At 41.6% G+C, this 18,278-nt stretch overlaps 1 protein-coding gene across 1 annotated transcript in view; it reads left to right on the top strand.

The window, feature by feature from the left end:
- TRAM2 (translocation associated membrane protein 2) overlaps positions 1–18,278 on the top strand; it is a 71,018-nt gene that overhangs the window by 43,407 nt on the left and 9,333 nt on the right. The window contains exons 2-8 of the mRNA XM_077489027.1: positions 420–483; positions 2,569–2,678; positions 4,623–4,739; positions 7,259–7,317; positions 10,560–10,644; positions 12,991–13,061; positions 18,071–18,175. Coding sequence (XP_077345153.1) covers positions 420–483; positions 2,569–2,678; positions 4,623–4,739; positions 7,259–7,317; positions 10,560–10,644; positions 12,991–13,061; positions 18,071–18,175 — 611 coding nt within the window. The remainder of the gene's footprint in view (positions 1–419; positions 484–2,568; positions 2,679–4,622; positions 4,740–7,258; positions 7,318–10,559; positions 10,645–12,990; positions 13,062–18,070; positions 18,176–18,278) is intronic.

Below are 18,278 nucleotides of genomic sequence, written 5' to 3'. Positions count from 1 at the left end.
AATTTGCAGTCATTTCAAAATAAACCTCCTTCACTGGCTGCATGAATGTGACTATATAAAACATGACGTTACTCATACAAGGATATTTTATCTTGCCCGGAGGTGTGTTATGTGGAATGTACAAGTTACATGTCTATAGTTTGTGCGCGTCTGTGGGTTTGTTTGTTTTTTACAAGCTTGTGTGGCTCAATGATGGATAGGAAGTATGGAAATGCAGTTTGTTTCTTAATTGTTTTTAAAAAAGCCAATAAAGAAAAACGTAAGAATGATTTCATGAAAAATAGATTATAGGACCAGTAGTGAAAATGCATGGATTATGCAGAGTGTGTGGTGTGTTTTTTTTTTTTTTTTTTATATATACAAGTTGGTCACACTTTTCACTTATCTTTTAACAGTCGCCTTTCCTTTGCTCCCCACAGGTCACAGCTAAGACTGCCTTCATATTCATCTTACCTCAGTATAACAGCAGCCTCCAGTCTCTGGGTAAGTCAAGACTCTTCATTATCATGATATTGCTGTGGAGTGTTAGATTAGATGCTGACGCCTTCCAGCCACTTCCTGGCGGCAGCCCCATACACACTATTAGATTTTCTGCAGATTTTTGTCTTCAGATTTACCAAAACCATGTAGTGCAAGGGCCTGCCTGATTGCATACAATTGAAACTCTTAAGGTTTGACTACATATTATATGGTTTTGGTAAATCTGAACACAAACATCTACATGGGGTCTTGGTAGGTCTTAACTAGAGGTGCACCGAAATTTCGGCCACCATATTATCGGGCGAAAACTTTTTTCATTCGGCCGAATAAAAAATAAAAAGGCCATACTAAAAGCGGGCATGGTCTGCCCCGGGTGCCGCCCATTGCTGCCCAGTCCTCCACTCCCTCCTCCTCCTCCCCTTACCGCGATCTGTGTGTCACACAGCTGAATTACCCGGCTGCAGTAACAATGTCCCCCCTCCTGTGATAGATGGCACACTGATCCAGTGGTGGGACATTGATTATGTGATTACAGGAGGCGGGACAATTGTTACTGCGGCTGGGCAATTCAAATCCAGCTCCACGACACACAGAGATTGCCGCTGATGGGCACTGGTGGAGCTGCTTATGATGGCCACTGGTAAAGCTGATGGGGCTGGTAAGCATTGGCAAGCTGCATATGATAGGCACTGGTTGGGCTGCATATGATGGGCACTGGCAAAGCTGCTGGGCACTGGCAAGCTGCATATGATGGACACTGATGGGGCTGCTGGGCACTGGCAAGCTGCATATGATGGACACTGATGGGGCTGCTGGGCACTGGCAAGCTGCATGTGATGGGCACTGATGGGGCTGCTGGGCACCGGCAAGCTACATATGATGGGCACTGGTGGGGCTGCATATATTTCTGCAGTCTCCTACCATCTCCTGTATAATTTCTGTGGTCTCTGACCATCTTCTGTATTATATCTGCTAGAAGTGCATCGAATGGAAATGTTGCTAATACTATTAGCAATGTGTTTGTTTAAGTAAGAGATGGTTAGAGACTGCAGACTGTATTTTTCTTGACCTTTCTTGCACTAAAGGTGGCAATTATGGCAAACAATACATTCATATTAATTTAAATTGATATTAATTAAAAAGTTGAATATAATACAATTTTATATTTAAAAAAAATAATATAAATATTTATTAAAAACTGTCATTTTCAGTATTGGTTTTCGGCCTAGTGCATCCTTCATTTCCGTTATCGGTTTTGGCACCAAATTTCTATTTGGTGCATCGCTAGTCTTAACCACTTGCTTACTGGGCACTTAAACCCCCTTCACTGCCCATGCCAATTTTCATCTTATAGCGCTGTCACACTTTGAACGACAATTACTCAGTCATGCTACAATGTACCCATAAAAAATTGATTATTTTGTTCCTAGTAAAAGCACCTTCCGCAGTTTATAAAAAAAACAAAAAAAAAAACAGGCTAAGCACACATTTTAATCTTTTGATCGCCACTAGTATTAACCCCTTCCCAGCCAGTGTCATTTGTACAGTGGTAGTGCATATTTTTAGCACTGATCACTATATTGGTGTCGGTGTCAGTGTCCGAATGCCTGCTGCAATATCGCAGTCCCGCTAGAAGTTGCTGATCGCCGCCATTACTAGTAAAAAAAAAAAAACTAGTCCTTTTTTTAGTTTTTTTAGCGCAAAAAATAAAAAACACAGAGGTGATCAAATACCACCAAAATAAATCTCTATGGGGAAAAAAGGACATGCATTTTATTTGGGTACAATGTTGCACGACCCCACATATTTGTCAGTTAAAATAATGCAGTGATGTATCACATAAAATGGGCTGGTCAGGAAGGAGGTAAATCTTCCAGAGGTCAAGTGGTTAAAGTGCGATTTGAACCCATTCATTTTGTATTGCACCACAAAGTATTGGTTTCGGTTATCGGAGCATTTTCACGAGTGCTGTGAAAATACTCGTTATCTGCACTGATGCCGGTATCGTTGCATCCCTACTTTTGTATGTTATTTATTTTGTCACTATGTTGTCACTAATTCATTAATGTCTCTCCTTTTTTATTGCAGATGGTGAGATTGTCTACTATCACTATGGGGCAAAAGATTTGGTCACCATTTTGTTTTACATCATCATAGCAATCATACTACATGCCATTGTACAGGAGTATGTTCTAGATGTAAGTAGCTGAGGGAAGAATAGTATGTGTATACAGTGAGGGGAAAAAAGTATTTGATCCCCTGCTGATTTTGTACGTTTGCCTACTGACACAAAAATGATCAGTCTAATTTTAACTGTAGGTTTATTTTAAGTGAGAGACAGAATAACAACAAAAATATCCAGAAAAGCTCATTTCAAAAAAGTTACTGATTTGCGTTTTTAAAACAAGAAGTATTTGATCCCCTATCAATCGGCAAGACTTCTAGCTCCCAGGTAGCTAACGAGCAGATGACGAGCTAAGATTAGGAGCACTCCCTTGGTCCTTGGCTCTTGGACAACTCTTCTAATAATTCTTTTCACTCCACTGTCAAATCTTGTGAGGAGAACCTGGTCATGGCCGGTTTATGGTGAAATTATGCTCTTTCCACTTCTCAATGTTCCAGTGAGCACTGTTGGGGCCATAATCCAGAAGTTTAGAAAGCCTACTGTAACCAATGCCATCAGTATGTTTTGCAGAAAGAAGGTTGCGAAGGTCTTGAGAGAGCTCTTTGCTTTTATCCATCATGAGATGTTTCTTGTTTTGACACCTTGGTAATGAGACACCTTTGATATAGGCCATCAATGGAGACTGAACCAGCTGATATTAATTTGCACTGACAAGGGGCGGGATTGCTTTCTAATTACAGATGGATTTCAGCTGGTGTCTTCCATGCCTTTTTGCTCCTCCCTTTCTTTATGTGCAATACTTTTTCCCTTTGTCATTCCATTTTATTACACACAACTTAATTTATGAACTTATTGGTTTTGGGTTTCTTTTTATGTATAGATTGCATGGGTTGTTACCGACATGTGGTGAAAATTTTATGTCAATAGCACCTTAGAAATATATTTACGTAGAAAAATGGTGATGTGTTCAATACTTTACCCACTGTATATGTATCTATTTTTTATTTTATTTTTTCCCCTCCTCGTTTAAAGCAGTACTGTAGTAAAGTTGCTGGTAGAAATTTTTTTTTAAAAAATCCCACTGCAGGCTCGTGTCATGATGTGCTAGTATGACACTACTCAGTAGTATGACGAGCTTACCTATAAAATGGATCCCTTCAGTGGCATGCTATCGCCACTGATAGGGATTGCTTCTTTGCTTGGTATTTTTTCCAGATTCGCCGGCTCCGGCCATTTGAATGGCCGAGCCACGATGACCTCACTCTTGCACTTGTGCATAGGAGCCACAATCGGGCCACAGCACTCGCAATAGATTGGCATCACCAGCTGTTACACTATGAAATATTTCCTGAACAGTGCACGTTTAGTAAGATCTTCGTTTTTCCTACAGATAAGCCATTATTATAGGCTTACCTATAGGTACAAGATGGAAATTAAGTTTACTACCGCTTTACAAGCACCCACTTCTCATGCATTCATGTAGGAGCATAATGCGTAGGGCATGTGAATGTGTATGTGAAGGACTATTGCACAGCACATACGGGATATTGTTACATATGCTGGCATCAAATCAAGAAATCATTCTAGGTCCCTAATTTATTGTTGACACTAAACTGATGAGCTGTAAAGGCATTTAAAGCATAGCCTATTGATAATTTTGGTTGCTGTCATGTTTTTTTCGCTGTTTAGGGGGTACAAAGTATGGAAGTCACTAGGTCAGCAATTGGCATTTTATGAAAATGATTTGCATTGAGAGAGAGAAGTACTGCAACGTCACTGTGCAGCAGAATTGTATAGGAAGCAGAGCTTGCCTATGTAATGTGCATATAGATGGCTGCCTGCATGTACATACAATACACACATACTAAATAAAAGCATTTGTTAACCGTATCCAAGTCTGTAAATGTTTTACTTTCAGCTGAGCTCATTTACATGTGCGACTATAGATGGCATAAATTCTATGTAAATATTAAATAGAAAAGTGATTTCTAAGCATTTGTTTCTTTTCTCTCCCCAGAAAATAAACAGGCGGCTCCACCTCTCCAAGGTGAAACAAAGCCGCTTTAATGAGTCCGGGCAGTTAGCTGCGTTTCACCTCGCCGCCATGTTTTGGAGTCTGTATGTAGCGGCCTCAGTGAGTATCCTATGAAATAAGGCCAAAGTCTAAAGCTGAACGCCAAATTGATGTCTTATAAAAGAAATGTAATGCAGATTAAAATGCCGACTATAAAAAAAAAAAATGTATTTATGACTGCAGATAGTATAAGTACCTGATTCTTGCTTAACCTCCCTGGCGGTATTCCCGAGTGTGGCTTGCGGTTAAATTTCAGTACCATTAGCGGTAACCTCGAGCCACACTTGGGATTGCATCTCCGGATCCTGGTGCAGGTTACTTACATTGTCCCCAGGATCCTGAGATGTTCCCCGCCCTGTCTGTGGGCTCTGTACTCCGCCTGATGCCTCTGTGTCCCGGGCTCCGTTCCTGCGAGCGTTTCGATGCATGGAGGTGGAGCCGGGCGCAAAATTCAAAGTGCAAAATTCATAACACATACTGTAATCTTACAGATTACATTACTGTATGAAATTTCACATCCCTTTTGTCCCTAGTGCTTTGCCCAACGCCCTGCATGTACTTTTATATTCTGTATACTGTTGTTTCTGCCTGGAAACTTGAGATTGTCCATAGCAACCAAAAAGTGTCCCTTTATGTCAAAAGTGGTTTTAGACCAGCTAGAAAACAGCAATAATAAATTAGAACACTTGCAGAATTGAGCGATTAGTGAATCGTGGGGAATTTTTTTAAAATTATTATTACTATAATATAATAACTATAAATCATTATAAAAAATAATAATAATTTATGATTTTGTGTTTCAAACTTTATCATACCCGGGATGTCTATTAGACTCTTGTTTGGACAGATTTAAGTGTGTTATTACTAAGAATTACATGCCTAAAATATAAAACGCCAAATTTCTATGCAAAACAATTGTACCGCTTTGAAATGCAAAAATCTGACATAATCATACCACCAGGGTGGCTACATCAGTTCCATATCTCCCATGACATAGCAGACTGGGAGAAAGAAGTTAGAATTTGGAGTCAGTCGGGCAGCATTGCATTTTCAGCAAGGCCAAAAATAGGCAAGGCTGACAACATTGCATGGGGTTTCAATGCACCAAAGGCAGTGGTGTCAGCTCAAGCAGGAATTTAAAAGCTCATTGGATTTCTGTCAGGATCAATGTCCATTTTTCTATACTTGTAGGGGTTTTGAAAGGGTAAAGCACACGGAAGTGTGAACATACTTTGAGAAATGTACTGAATTGTATTTACCCTTTAGGCTGGATTCACACCTATGCATTTTTAGTGCTTTTTGCATTTTGCAGTTTTGCACTACACTCTATTTAACATTGTTTCCTGTGGAACAAGTTCTGTAGTGCAAATTTGCAAAAAGCACTAAAAATGCATAGGTGTGAATCCAGTCTTAATGAACAGTCCTCATTTCCTTTGCATATGGGAAGCAGACGATAACAGCCTAAGGTGCCAAGAAGACAAAGGCCCCTTTCAGATGGGACAGATCAGTAATGATCCGCCCCTTGATGATCCGCTTGCTCAGCGGGGATCGCTCCGTTGTCCTCGCTGAGCCGGTGGCGGACAGGGCGGTTTCTGCACACTGTGCAGGGACCGCCCCATCAGCTCTCTATGGGGACCGTCTGTCCGTGTTCATCCGATCCGCTCTGCAGACGGACAGAAAAATAGGATTTTCCTCCGTCTGCAGAATCGGACAATTGCGGAGGCGGACAATAGCGGGTGTCTGCGGATGTTCATCCGCAGACACCCGCTATCCCATAGGAATGCATGTATGTCCGTATTTCATCCGCAAACGGATGGATGAAATACGGACATACTGTCCGCATGTGTGAAAGGGGCCAAAGAGGCACATTAAGCCTGCATTTTTCTAATGCGCAGTATTTTTTTTTTTTTTTTTTTTTTTTTGTGAGTGATCACAGGGGCAGGAGAGACTGAAAAAATTCCACCTTTCTGCCTGTGGGCAACAATGATCTCCTCCTTCCAAACTGCACCTCTTGGCCTCGGCAGCCACACGATCCAGCGATTTTGCATGAGAACCTCAGATAACCTGGTCTCTCCTTCCTGATTGGCTGAGACACAGTAGTGAGCACCACTGGCTCCCACTGCTGTCAATCAGTTGGTGAGCCAATGAGGAGTGGGGGGCCAGGGCTGAGCTTCAGCTCCATATCTGAAAGGATACACAGAGCAGCGGCTTGGCTCAGGTGCCCCCATAACAAGCTGCTTGCTGTGGGGGCAGGAGTGAGGGGCCAGGAGCACTCTGAGGGATCAGAGAAGAGGATCCGGGCGGCTTTGTGCAAAACCACTTCAGAGCAGGCAAGACTTTAATATCAGTGTAACAATTAATGCAACCGCCACCCATCTTCTAAAGGACAGTACGCTTCTGTGCATGTCGGGAAAGCACGCATTTTTATGTGCGTTATCAAAATGCAATAGGCGTAAGCCTAACGGATGATATTGTTGCTGTTTATTATGTGTCCGAATTTAGTCTTGCAGGTTTGTAAAGTTTCTAATGGTTCCACTTCTATATGACTTTAGAAATTGAGACTTTATTATCTTTTGCAGGAAGGATATTTATCCAATCCAAAGACACTATGGGAGAGTTACCCCCATGTCTACTTACCGTAAGTGATTGCATTGAAATGTATCCATCTTCTGCCTTTTCATGATTTGTTTAAAGCCAGCGCCAAATGATAGAAAGGAATCTGAATTAGTCTGGAAAACAAACTGGTCGACTTGTGTGGAACGATTTGACAGATTTTTAAAAATATGATTTGTGTGTGCAAATGGGCTTCTTTTTGTTTTGTTTCAGCAAAATAGAAAAGGAAAGCCTGTAAAAGACATTAAAAGGAGCAAAGAGCTCCACCTCCTGGATGAAGATGACAATACAGAATAGTCGCATGCAATATTTACCTTACTAAAAATATAAATTCTAAAATAAAAGAAAATTATATTCAAAACCATAATGTATTTATTTTATTAAAAACTATACATCCCAAAATTGGTGGACAGCACGCCTATAGCAGCTTGTTGGACATCTCATTCCGAAACCTTGGGCAGGTAAAAAAAAAAAAAATGTGCATTGATTATTATTTTTTAGGAGCCTATTAAGAATTGGACCCACGATCAGTAGATCATTGATGCAATCTCGGGCTCCTGCGGACTTTCAGTGTAAGCTGTCTGCTTGTACCTTGCATAGGGCAGGCAGTTGCACAATGACAGGAAGACTCAAGGAACTGCCTAGAGCACTCACTAGCACCCTGGTAGTTCATTGAGAACTACAAACAAGCAGCCACAAAGGCTGTCTGTAATTGTAGTTCATTCAGTCACAGAACTGTGAATAAATGGTGTGGCCGCATGGCCCCATTCTTTTCTAATTGTGACAGCGAGTGTGGGGAGGAGATCCCTGGCCAGCTGTCCTAATGTAGTGGGGTGGATGGGGTGTTCAGTGAGAATTTGCAGGATTGGGAACGTTGCACCCTAAAAGCAGGTGGAACATGTAACATGTTCCCAAATGTGAACTTATCCTTTAATATGGAGTTGACAGACCTTTGCAACTATAACAGCATCCGCTTTTTTTTTTTTTAAGTATTCCACAAGATTTTAGGAGTGTTCGTTGGAATTTGTGCTCATCAGCCAAAAGAGGATTTGTGTGGTCAAATGCTGATGTTGGAAAAGTCTTGGCTCACAATTGCCAATCAAATTCAACCCATAGGTGTTCAGTAGGTTTGAGGTCAGGCCTGTACAGGCCACTCAGATTCTTTTACTACAGACTCCTCAAACCACAACACTCTGGGGGGAAATTCTTTTTGTGCCTGTTTAGCCAAAAGAGCATTTATGAAGCCTCAGATGTTATCGCAATTGGGGTTCCAGTTCATCCCTAAGTTCAGGAGGGTTGAGGTCAGGGCTCTGTGCAGGCCACTCAGGGGGGTTCCTCCACGCCAAGCTCATCAAACCAGGTCTTTATGTTGCTTCGTACACACAAGAATAATACTGGAACTTTCCTAAAAGAACCTTCCTCAAACCATTACTACAGGTTCAAAAGAGCAAAATGTCATTGTATGCTGTAGTTTTAGTAGTACCCTTCCCTGGAAATACCCAATATCAATCATTTTAACATGGTTTTGGTCACATAACGTACATTTTATTTCAGATGTGAAATATTTTATTTAACTAATATGTAGTCATATTGCAGCACATAGTCTCGCCCTCTATTGCTCTCTTGTTTTCCATGTTTGACTGATTGTCTTATCAGATTTTTTTTCATAAATGGTGCATTCAGGTTTTAAAATGACAGAAAAGCCTCAGTCTCACTATATTAAAAATGGTCTCTCCCCCGCCTACCTATCATGCCCAACCAGTGTAAAAAAAGATGTGTGTGGGAGGACATGCAGTGACGTCACCACGCTACTCGAGAGGAGGACGGGCTCCTGTGTTTGCCAGCCGGCATTTGTTTTTATGCGAACGTTTCTCATTTGTGCAAGTGCAACACTAAAACTTTTTATTAAATGTCTGAACTATATCATACTATGGTCAGTTTCTTTCTCCTTTGAGCATACTTACAACATCATCCCAATAAGACTACCATCTTGTGAGATACATGTGGTTTTCTCTGATAATGGTCCGGTTCCTGTGAGTTCCAGGGGTCATCTGTGCATGCTAAAGGCCACGGCTGGGTTACAGCCGAGCGCTCTTTATGCTTGCCATATGGTAAGCAGACTTAAGTTACGGTGGTTGGGCACTTTCAAACTGTGTGAAGTTACCATGGTGTCATTGGAGGAATGATTATTATGGACTTATTTATTTATTTTATTTGCCATAGTAACATACAAACCCATTAAATAAAAAAATCTTATTCCAAAATACAAAGTATCCTACATAGCACACCCAGACTTATTATTTTTTTTTTTTTTTGCTAATGACATTTTAATTATTTTTACTGGTGCAGCTTTTTTTCTATTTGTTATATATATATATATATACACGTATGTATGTATGTATGTATGTATGTGTATGTATATATGTGTGTGTGTGTGTGTATATATATATATATATATATATATATATATATATATATATATATATATATATATATATATATATATATATATATATATTCTCTCTATATAGCCATATTTATATCTACGCATACGTACAAAACATGGCCTTGGGGCATCCCCCGGCTAGCAAGTGTACATATACATGACATAGATTATAAATTCACAAACTTAACCTCCTAACACATTGCTCAGATCTACATCCCTCTCCCTCTCCCTCCACCAGAACATGTCACCATAAGGACATCAGTTCCCGGCCACTGTCACACTAGGGCCAATGCACATAATACAGCATAAGTATGTTGAGGATAAACCTCAACAAGGCATAAAATGAGTCAGGTGCTCATGGAGCTATTTTAATCTGCTCCAGTCATATGATCCCATAACTCCAGCTCCCCATGTCAGTGGGGGGCTCCTGCAGCGGAGAGTAGGGAGCGCAACAACGACTGGAAATTTCATGAGCCATGACATCACCCATGGCCCAGTCGTTGTTGCGCTCCCTACTCTCCGCTGCAGGAGCCCCCACTGGCTTGTTGTCAACCACTCTCTGGGCCAGAGCTCTGGGATCACATGACCAGACTGAAGCCCATAAAAAAAAATGGGTAAGTACAATTTTTATTTTTTTTTTATTTTATTTTTTTACACAGTATAGGCAGCAGAGGGGGAGGAGGGACCATTTTTACAAATAGTTGGACTTTTCTTGCACTTTAAGGTTTATTGGTCCTTTATTGTTACGTAGGAAGTGATGTCCCTTGAGACTGTGAACTGGTTTTAACACACCTATGATTTGTATTTCTTTTTCATTCTAGTTTTCAAGTGAAATTCTTCTACCTGTGTCAGCTAGCGTACTGGCTCCATGCCCTTCCAGAGTTATACTTCCAGAAAGTGAAGAAAGTAAGTTCAGACATACAGTCATTGTGTTGTCTTAAAGTAGTTCTTTAGTCTTTTTACAAAAAAAAAATTAAAGTCAGCCGCTACAAACTGTAGCTACTGACCTTTAATGAAAGGACACTTACCTGTCCAGGGGTCCAGCACTGTGCTCACCTGAACTGTTTCTTCATCAGTCTTCAGGTCCCTGGTGCCAGCATGTTTAGTGTGGGAAGTCAGATGTGACTCCTTGGGCCTTCACAGCTGGCTGCCCAATGTGGAGGTATGACCAAAAATGGGAGCGGGTACCTGTTCAAAACACCCCCACCCCCCCCCCCCCCCCCCCCAACTGCCCCTAAAAAAAGTGCCAACATTAGAAGAGGAGGAGGCCATGAAGCAGATAGAAGTGATACAAAGTCATACAATACACGACTAAAACATACATTTCAAAACATGGATATACTGTAAATGCAAAGTGTTTTCCGATTGGTTGAGGTGGAGAGGCAGGGTGATGATGTCACGATCGTTACCTCATGTAATCAGCGAGCACTTTGTGTTAATGGAGAAAATGCATCGTGCTCTCTGAATGGCCAAGCAAGTGACCTCCTGTTCTCATTAAGCAGCAGGACAGCCGCTCGGCACAGGACCCAAAAGCTAATGTAGATCACTAGAGTAGCAGCGCCAATACAGTGATTTCTAGCATCCAGGGGGATCCCACCGGTATGGCACACAAATTGGTCCAAGCTGGAGCAATGTCACTATGTAAAACCTGCCATACCTGGAATTTATCTTCAGGAAAATTTTAAATATGCTTATTTAGGCAAATTTGCTATAGCTCTAGTGAAATAAACCAATCCATGCTGCTAAACTTGTCCTGGACATCTGGGTTTCAGTGACCTCTAGGCACCGATAGGGTGAATTCTACACGGATGTGGAGCTTGAGCTATGTGTGTATGTAGAAGTCCAGCACGCCTCACAGTGCTCATTGTGAACCCGATACGAGGTCACGGTGACTTGTCTGTATCCAGTGTGTGGAAGTTTAATGACGGTGCTGGTTTCTGCCTCTTGTGGTTAGATGTTGGCCATAATTACAGTGTGTCAGCCTGGAAGAGGATGTGTACTTCACAATATTGCAGTTTTCAGAATATGTACTTTGTTCCTGTGCTGTACATGGCACAACACATACAATTCAATTGTACTGGTGTCTAGCTGGAGTTGTCCTCTTGCATTCCACATAATAATGCAATTTTTTTCCCAAAGCAATGTAAAACATCACAGGGCCATTTTACATTTATGGGGTGCATTAACACTTATGTCTTGCATTAACACACATTCCTTTAAGGTAGCCCACTTAAAAGACCGGGATTCTAATGCCCCAAAACAGAGCATGTGTACTGTCTTAGTGCAGTGATCACCAAACTGTGGGCCTCGGGTTGGATGTGGCTTTTTGCTTGTCTTTATCTGGCCACTAGGGCACTGTTGTGGCACTAATGAGGCACTATTGCTCCATGTGGCAATGTGGTAACGCACGCATTAACACACCACAAAAATGTAAATAAGCTCCTTAATACTTAGTCTTTTTGTGAATGCCTTCTACTAAACCAGCAAAGCATTCTTAAAGCAGAACTAAACTGTATTTGCGAAACACAAATGGAAAACACTATATTTAATTCATTATTAATATTCAAAGCAAACTCCCCCATCCATCCATATCTCTATGCTTTGTTTTGTTGACGAATAATTCTAGCTGCAGCCATCTTGAGTAAGGGCAGATGATTCATGTAGCATTTCCGATCTGGAATACAGCTGTCCTCGGGTCAGGCATGCAGGCAGGAAGCAGGTGTGCTTAGCTGAGAAAGCCCCCTCCTCCGGATGAAGGAGAAAAAAAAAGATTCCTGGGATTTATGACAACATTTTGGCCTAGGCCAGAAACCAGGAAGCAACAGAAATGTGAACAAAAAAAAGGGAACATCTAATATTCCTTCCTATCTATTTTCTTTTGTTATTAAAAACGGATTAAAACAGTCAATGTTGATTGAGAGAGTTTTGTTCACGTTAAGACAGCAGGTTTCTGCAGTTCCATCACAAATTTTGTTGCAGCGTGGGGGACTTTTTTGATTGTTTTGGCCCACGTCCCCATAACCTCTCCAGAAGTCTGGGGTTACTGTTTTAATAATCGGCACATGCAAAAAAAATTACGGTCATCAAACCTATCTGTGCTGCTGCAAAGGTTTTATTTAAAAAGTAAAGTTTAGTGACATGGGTTGATGTGTGCTCCATAATGGTGTATTGGTGAGGAGGGTGTTACTGGAACTAGCTGTAATAAAGGGGATATGTTCTGTTTTAATGTTGTGTGTTTGGTTTTTTTTTTAGGAAGAAATCCCTCGCCAGTTGCAGTACATCGTTTTATATTTACTCCATATAGGAGGGGCTTATTTACTAAAGTAAGTGAAGTGCGAGTCCAAGACCTCAATGTCTTCAACACAAAATCATCTTACCTTGGTCAGGACCTTTGTACTAGAACCTTGTATATTAAAGAGGAAGTAAACCCTGATGGGTTTACTTCCTCTTTCATTCCCTGCAAAGGTAAAACATAATGGACTACTATGCATCGCATAGTAGTCCATTATGTGCCACTTACCTGACACAGGAGCCAGCGAAGTCACCACTGTCCCCTGTAGTCCGGCGCATCCATCTTCTCTGTGGGTCTCGCTGCTCCACCGCTGTCATTCGGCGAAGCCACGATGACGTCACTCCCATGCATGCGCACAGGAGCCGCCACTCACGGCATATCGCAGTTGACTGCGGCACGCTCAGTGCGCCTGCGTGCCGCTGTGTACAGTGCATGCGCCGTAGACAGCGGTGCCTGTCTTTAGGCAAATATCTCCTAAACCGTGTAGGTTTAGGAGATATTTCTTGGACCTACAGGTAAGCCTTAATGTAGGCTTACCTGTAGGTCAAAGTTGGTTGTAAGGGTTTACAACCGCTTTAATACATATATAAGCTCCATGTTGGACAAGTGCTACTACAGCTGTGACCTTTAGTATTGACTTTAACAGCTGGCAAAGGGCTTTTCCATGAAAGTGATCACTTTTATGTGGCTCTAGAGCTGACTGATCACTTTTACGGGTATTTTATCTGTTCCCTAATCCCTGCTGTGACTAGACTGAAGGTACAGTGGGTATAGAAAATAATTGCCCCCACCCCACCACCGATACAGTTTTTGTTTTATCCAGCTGTATTTATGCAGTGCAACTTATACCATCCAAGTGAAAAAGAGAACACCAACATGTCAGAAAAAAATAGAAATCAATCACTGAGTTGGAAAAAGGATCATCCCCATGTTTCAGTATTTTGTTGGACCACACGTTGCAGCCTTTAGTTTGTTTGGAATGATCTCTACTTACTTTGCACATCTAGACTTTGCAATATTTGTCCACTCTTCTTTGCAGAATCGCTCACGTTCAGTTCAATTTGATGGTGACCATTTTTGAACTGCAATCTTCAAGTCATTGCACAGATTTTCAATGGCGCTTAAAGAGGAGTTCCTCTTAAAAAAAGAAAATAAAAATAATAAAAATTAAGTCGGCAGCTACAAATACTGCTGCTGACTTTTAATAATTGGACACTTACCTGTCTCAGTGTCCAGCGATGCGAGTGAATGAAGCCCCGCTCGTCCTCCCCCCTCCGCTCAGCAGCGCCGGCATTGCAACTGTGGGCACCCGACTGTGACCCGCTGCGCATGAGCGAGCGGCGCCATGCGCAGTGATTGGCCATGCAGTCATCTGGGACCTGTCACGTGTCCCAGATGACTGACAAGGGGGAGAGGGCGAGAGGGATTCTTCTCTCCCGACAAGTGCCCCAGTCCCTGCTGCAGAGGAACACCCCCTAACAGGCTATTACAACCCCCCCCCCCCCCCCCCCCCATAACAAGATATTACCACCTCCATGCTTTACTGTAGGAATTATGTTATTTGCTTTATTGGATTTCCGCTAGGCATATTGTTTGGTGTTGAGGCCAAATCATTTCATTTTAGTCTTGAAGATTCTGAGACCACGTGGAAAAAGGTCTTGTGGTCAGATGAGACTGAAATGAGTTTAAAATGATAAAAAATAGACCCCTATTGTCTCCATAAAGAGCATCTGTCATCTGCCCAATGCTATCAAATAGGGGTTTTGTTAGCCCATATATACGCGTATGTAAACATCAATTGCATCACACAATTGTGAGGTATCGTCACAAACGGAGTGAGAGCAATAATTCTAGAGCCAAAACTCAGTTAATTCTAAACTGATAGCATGTAAAGCAGGGGTCTCAAACTGGTGACGCTCCAGCTGTTGCGAAACTACAAGTCCTATCATGCCTCTGCCTGCGAGAGTCATGCTTGTAACGGTCATCCTTGCCATGCCTCATGCGACTTGTAATTTCGCAACAGCTGGAGGGCCGCCAGTTTGAGAACCCTGTTGTAAAGGCTTGTAAAGCATTTTTATGTCAAATTTTGGGTACCATCTTTTTTGATTTCATGGATGTGCGTAATTTTAAGGCTTGACGTGTTTGGTATCTACTTATTTAATGCAACCCAATTTGTTTCCATGTACTTTTTCCTGAAAATATACACCTGATAAATGTACGAATATCATTTTATTCTCCAGGGTCTCTTTCATAAATATCGTATTTATTGGCGTATAGCACGCACTTTTTTACCCTGAAAATAAGGGGACGGGTATCGGGCATTCCGCCCCGGGTGTCAGGTGGGCCGCCCTGCCTCTCCTGGCCCTGGGACATCACTGCCAGCATAATTTTAAAGTTCAGAAAAACATTACTGTCAGCCTTTTGTCATATACATAGTTACATAGTTAGTCAGGTTGAAAAAAGACACAAGTCCATCTAGTTCAACCACAAAAAATAAAATTAAAAAATATCGTACAATCCCATATACCCAATTCTATAACCACAGTTGTTCCAGAGGAAGGCAAAAAACCCCAGCAGAGCATGATCCAATTTGCTAAAGCAGGGGAAAAAATTCCTTCCTGATCCCCCGAGAGGCAATCAGATTTTCCCCGGATCAACTTTACCTATAAATGTCAGTACCCAGTTATATTATGTACACTTAGGAAATAATCTAGGCCTTTCTTAAAGCAATCTACTGAGCTGGCCAGAACCACCTCTGCAGGGAGTCTATTCCATATTTTCACAGCTCTTACTGTGAAGAAACCTTTCCGTATTTGGAGATGAAATCTCTTTTCCTCTAGACGTAAAGAGTGCCCCCTTGTCCTCTTTGTTGACTGTAAAGTAAATAACTCGACACCAAGTTCCCTATATGGACCCCTTATATATTTGTACATGTTGATCATATCCCCCTTAATCTCCTCTTATCAAGAGTGAATAAATTCAGTTCCTCTAATCTTTCCTCATAGCTGAGCTCCTCCATGCCTCTTATCAGTTTGGTTGCCCTTCTCTGCACTTTCTCCACTTCCCCGATATCCTTTTTGAGAACTGGTGCCCAAAACTGAACGGCATATTCCAGGTGAGGTCTTACTAATGATTTGAACAGGGCCAAAATAATATCTCTCTCTCTGGAGTCCATACCTCTCCTAATACAAGAAAGGACTTTGCTCGCTTTGGAAACCGCAGCTTGGCATTGCATGTTATTATTGAGCTTATGATCTACCAAAACCCCCAGATCCTTCTCCACTATGGATTCCCCCAGTTGTACCCCCCCCCAGTATGTATGATGCATGCATATTCTTAGCCCCCAAGTGCATAACTTTACATTTATCAACATTAAACCTCATCTGCCACATAGTCGCCCAATTAGAGCATTGAGGTCGGCTTGTAAATTGGAGACATCCTGTAAGGACGTTATTGCACTGCATAGCTTGGTGTCATCTGCAAAGACTGAAATGTTACTTTTGATCCCAGACCCAATATCCTTTATAAAGATATTAGAAAGTAAGGGTCCCAACACTGAACCTTGGGGTACACCACTGATAACCTTAGACCATTCAGAGTAAGAATCATTAACCACTACTCTCTGAATTCTGTCTTTTAGCCAGTTTTCTATCCATTTACAAACTGATATTTCCAAACCTGTAGACTTTACCTTACACATGAGCCGTGTGTGTGGAACTATATCGAACGCTTTTGCAAAAAAAAAGTATACCACGTCCACCGCCACCCCTCTGTCCAAGGTTTTACTTACCTCCTCATAAAAAGAAATCAGGTTTGTCTGACAACTTCTCTTTCATGAATCCATGCTGTCTGTTGCTTAAAATATTTTTTTCCTGCAAGAACTCGTCTATGTGGTCTTTTATTAATCCCTCCAGTATCTTCCCAACTATAGAAGTTTAAACTAACAGGTCTATAGTTACTTGGTAAAGACTTTGTTCCCTTTTTAAATATAGGCACCACATTGGCTGTGCGCCAATCCATTTGTACTATTCCTGTCATTAACGAGTCCCTAAAAATTACAGTGGCTTTGAAATGACAGAGCTCAATTCTTTTAGGATCCGTGGGTGGATGCCATCAGGTCCAGGTGCTTTATCCACCTTTATTCTGTCCAAATATTTCTGGACCATATACCGCTCCTATATACCGCTCCTCCTGTGTAACTCTCCTTGTAAATCTAAGTCTTTAAATCCCTCAATTAATGCTGCTCATTCTGGCCACTCTCCTCCTCGAGTGTAGCTTTTGATTGGAGGAGGAGAGCAGTCTCATGACCGGGTCCAGGCCCTGAAACTTCCCTCTTAAACATATACACACATTTTGGGGGGGGGGCTACAGTAATTTATAGTCAAAAAATGCAGATTTTACCACGTGCAAGAAATGTGAAAAAGAAACTAGAGCGGTTAATAAAAAAAAAAATAATAATAATTTAAAAGAGTAAATGAGCATTGTGGGAAATGTAGTTCCAAAACATCTGGTGTGCCAAGGTTCGCCATCACTGTTCTACACTGAGAACTGATGATCAAAGACTACTGATCGCTGAGTTCTCAGTAAGCGGGGAGCTGGCAGCTCAGTTACTGGCTCTTTGCTCTGTCTGATGCTGAGCATTGTCCAACCTATAAGAGGAGTGGACATTCTGCGGGGGCGGGACCAGATTGAAGGTGAGTATCGCAGTGAAAGATGCCTTATTACTTTAAGAGAGTCTGGGCAGTGTATTTATATTATGTGGAGTTGGGCTCTAAGCTCTCGGCAATAGGCATACACACCTAAATACCTAAATCCTGCTACTTGGTTACAAGACTCAAGTTTGTGAAGTAGAGAAGAGGCTCTGGTCAGAAGGGATCACGGTCCTGAAAAGTTCAGGTATGACATTAAACTACGGGCGGGGGGGGGGGGGAGCAAAATGAGGACAAACCGTCCTGATGTGTCCTGGACTATATATGATTACATTGGCCTAATGTTCTGTCCTTGTGTGAATTCTGAAACCTATTTATCTTGTTTCCACAGTTTGACCCGCTTGGGGGTGATATTGCTGCTATTGCAATCTGTATCAGAATTTCTCTTCCATATTGCAAGACTCTTTTACTTCACCGATGAAAATAATCAGAAGCTGTAAGTAATGGGGGAGAAATCTCATTTGCCGTTGACTCTTGCCTACTCCAGGCAAAGTTTTAGACTAAGGTCCAGTTTAAAACCATTTTTTTCTTTTTAAAGA

The sequence above is a fragment of the Lithobates pipiens genome, unplaced genomic scaffold, assembly GCF_037356315.1.
Source record: "Lithobates pipiens isolate NorthernLeopardFrog02 unplaced genomic scaffold, aLitPip1_a1.2 Scaffold_18, whole genome shotgun sequence".
NCBI lineage: Eukaryota > Metazoa > Chordata > Amphibia > Anura > Ranidae > Lithobates > Lithobates pipiens.
The sequence above is the reverse complement of the archived record's forward strand: the minus strand, read 5'-3'. Positions and strand labels throughout refer to the sequence as shown.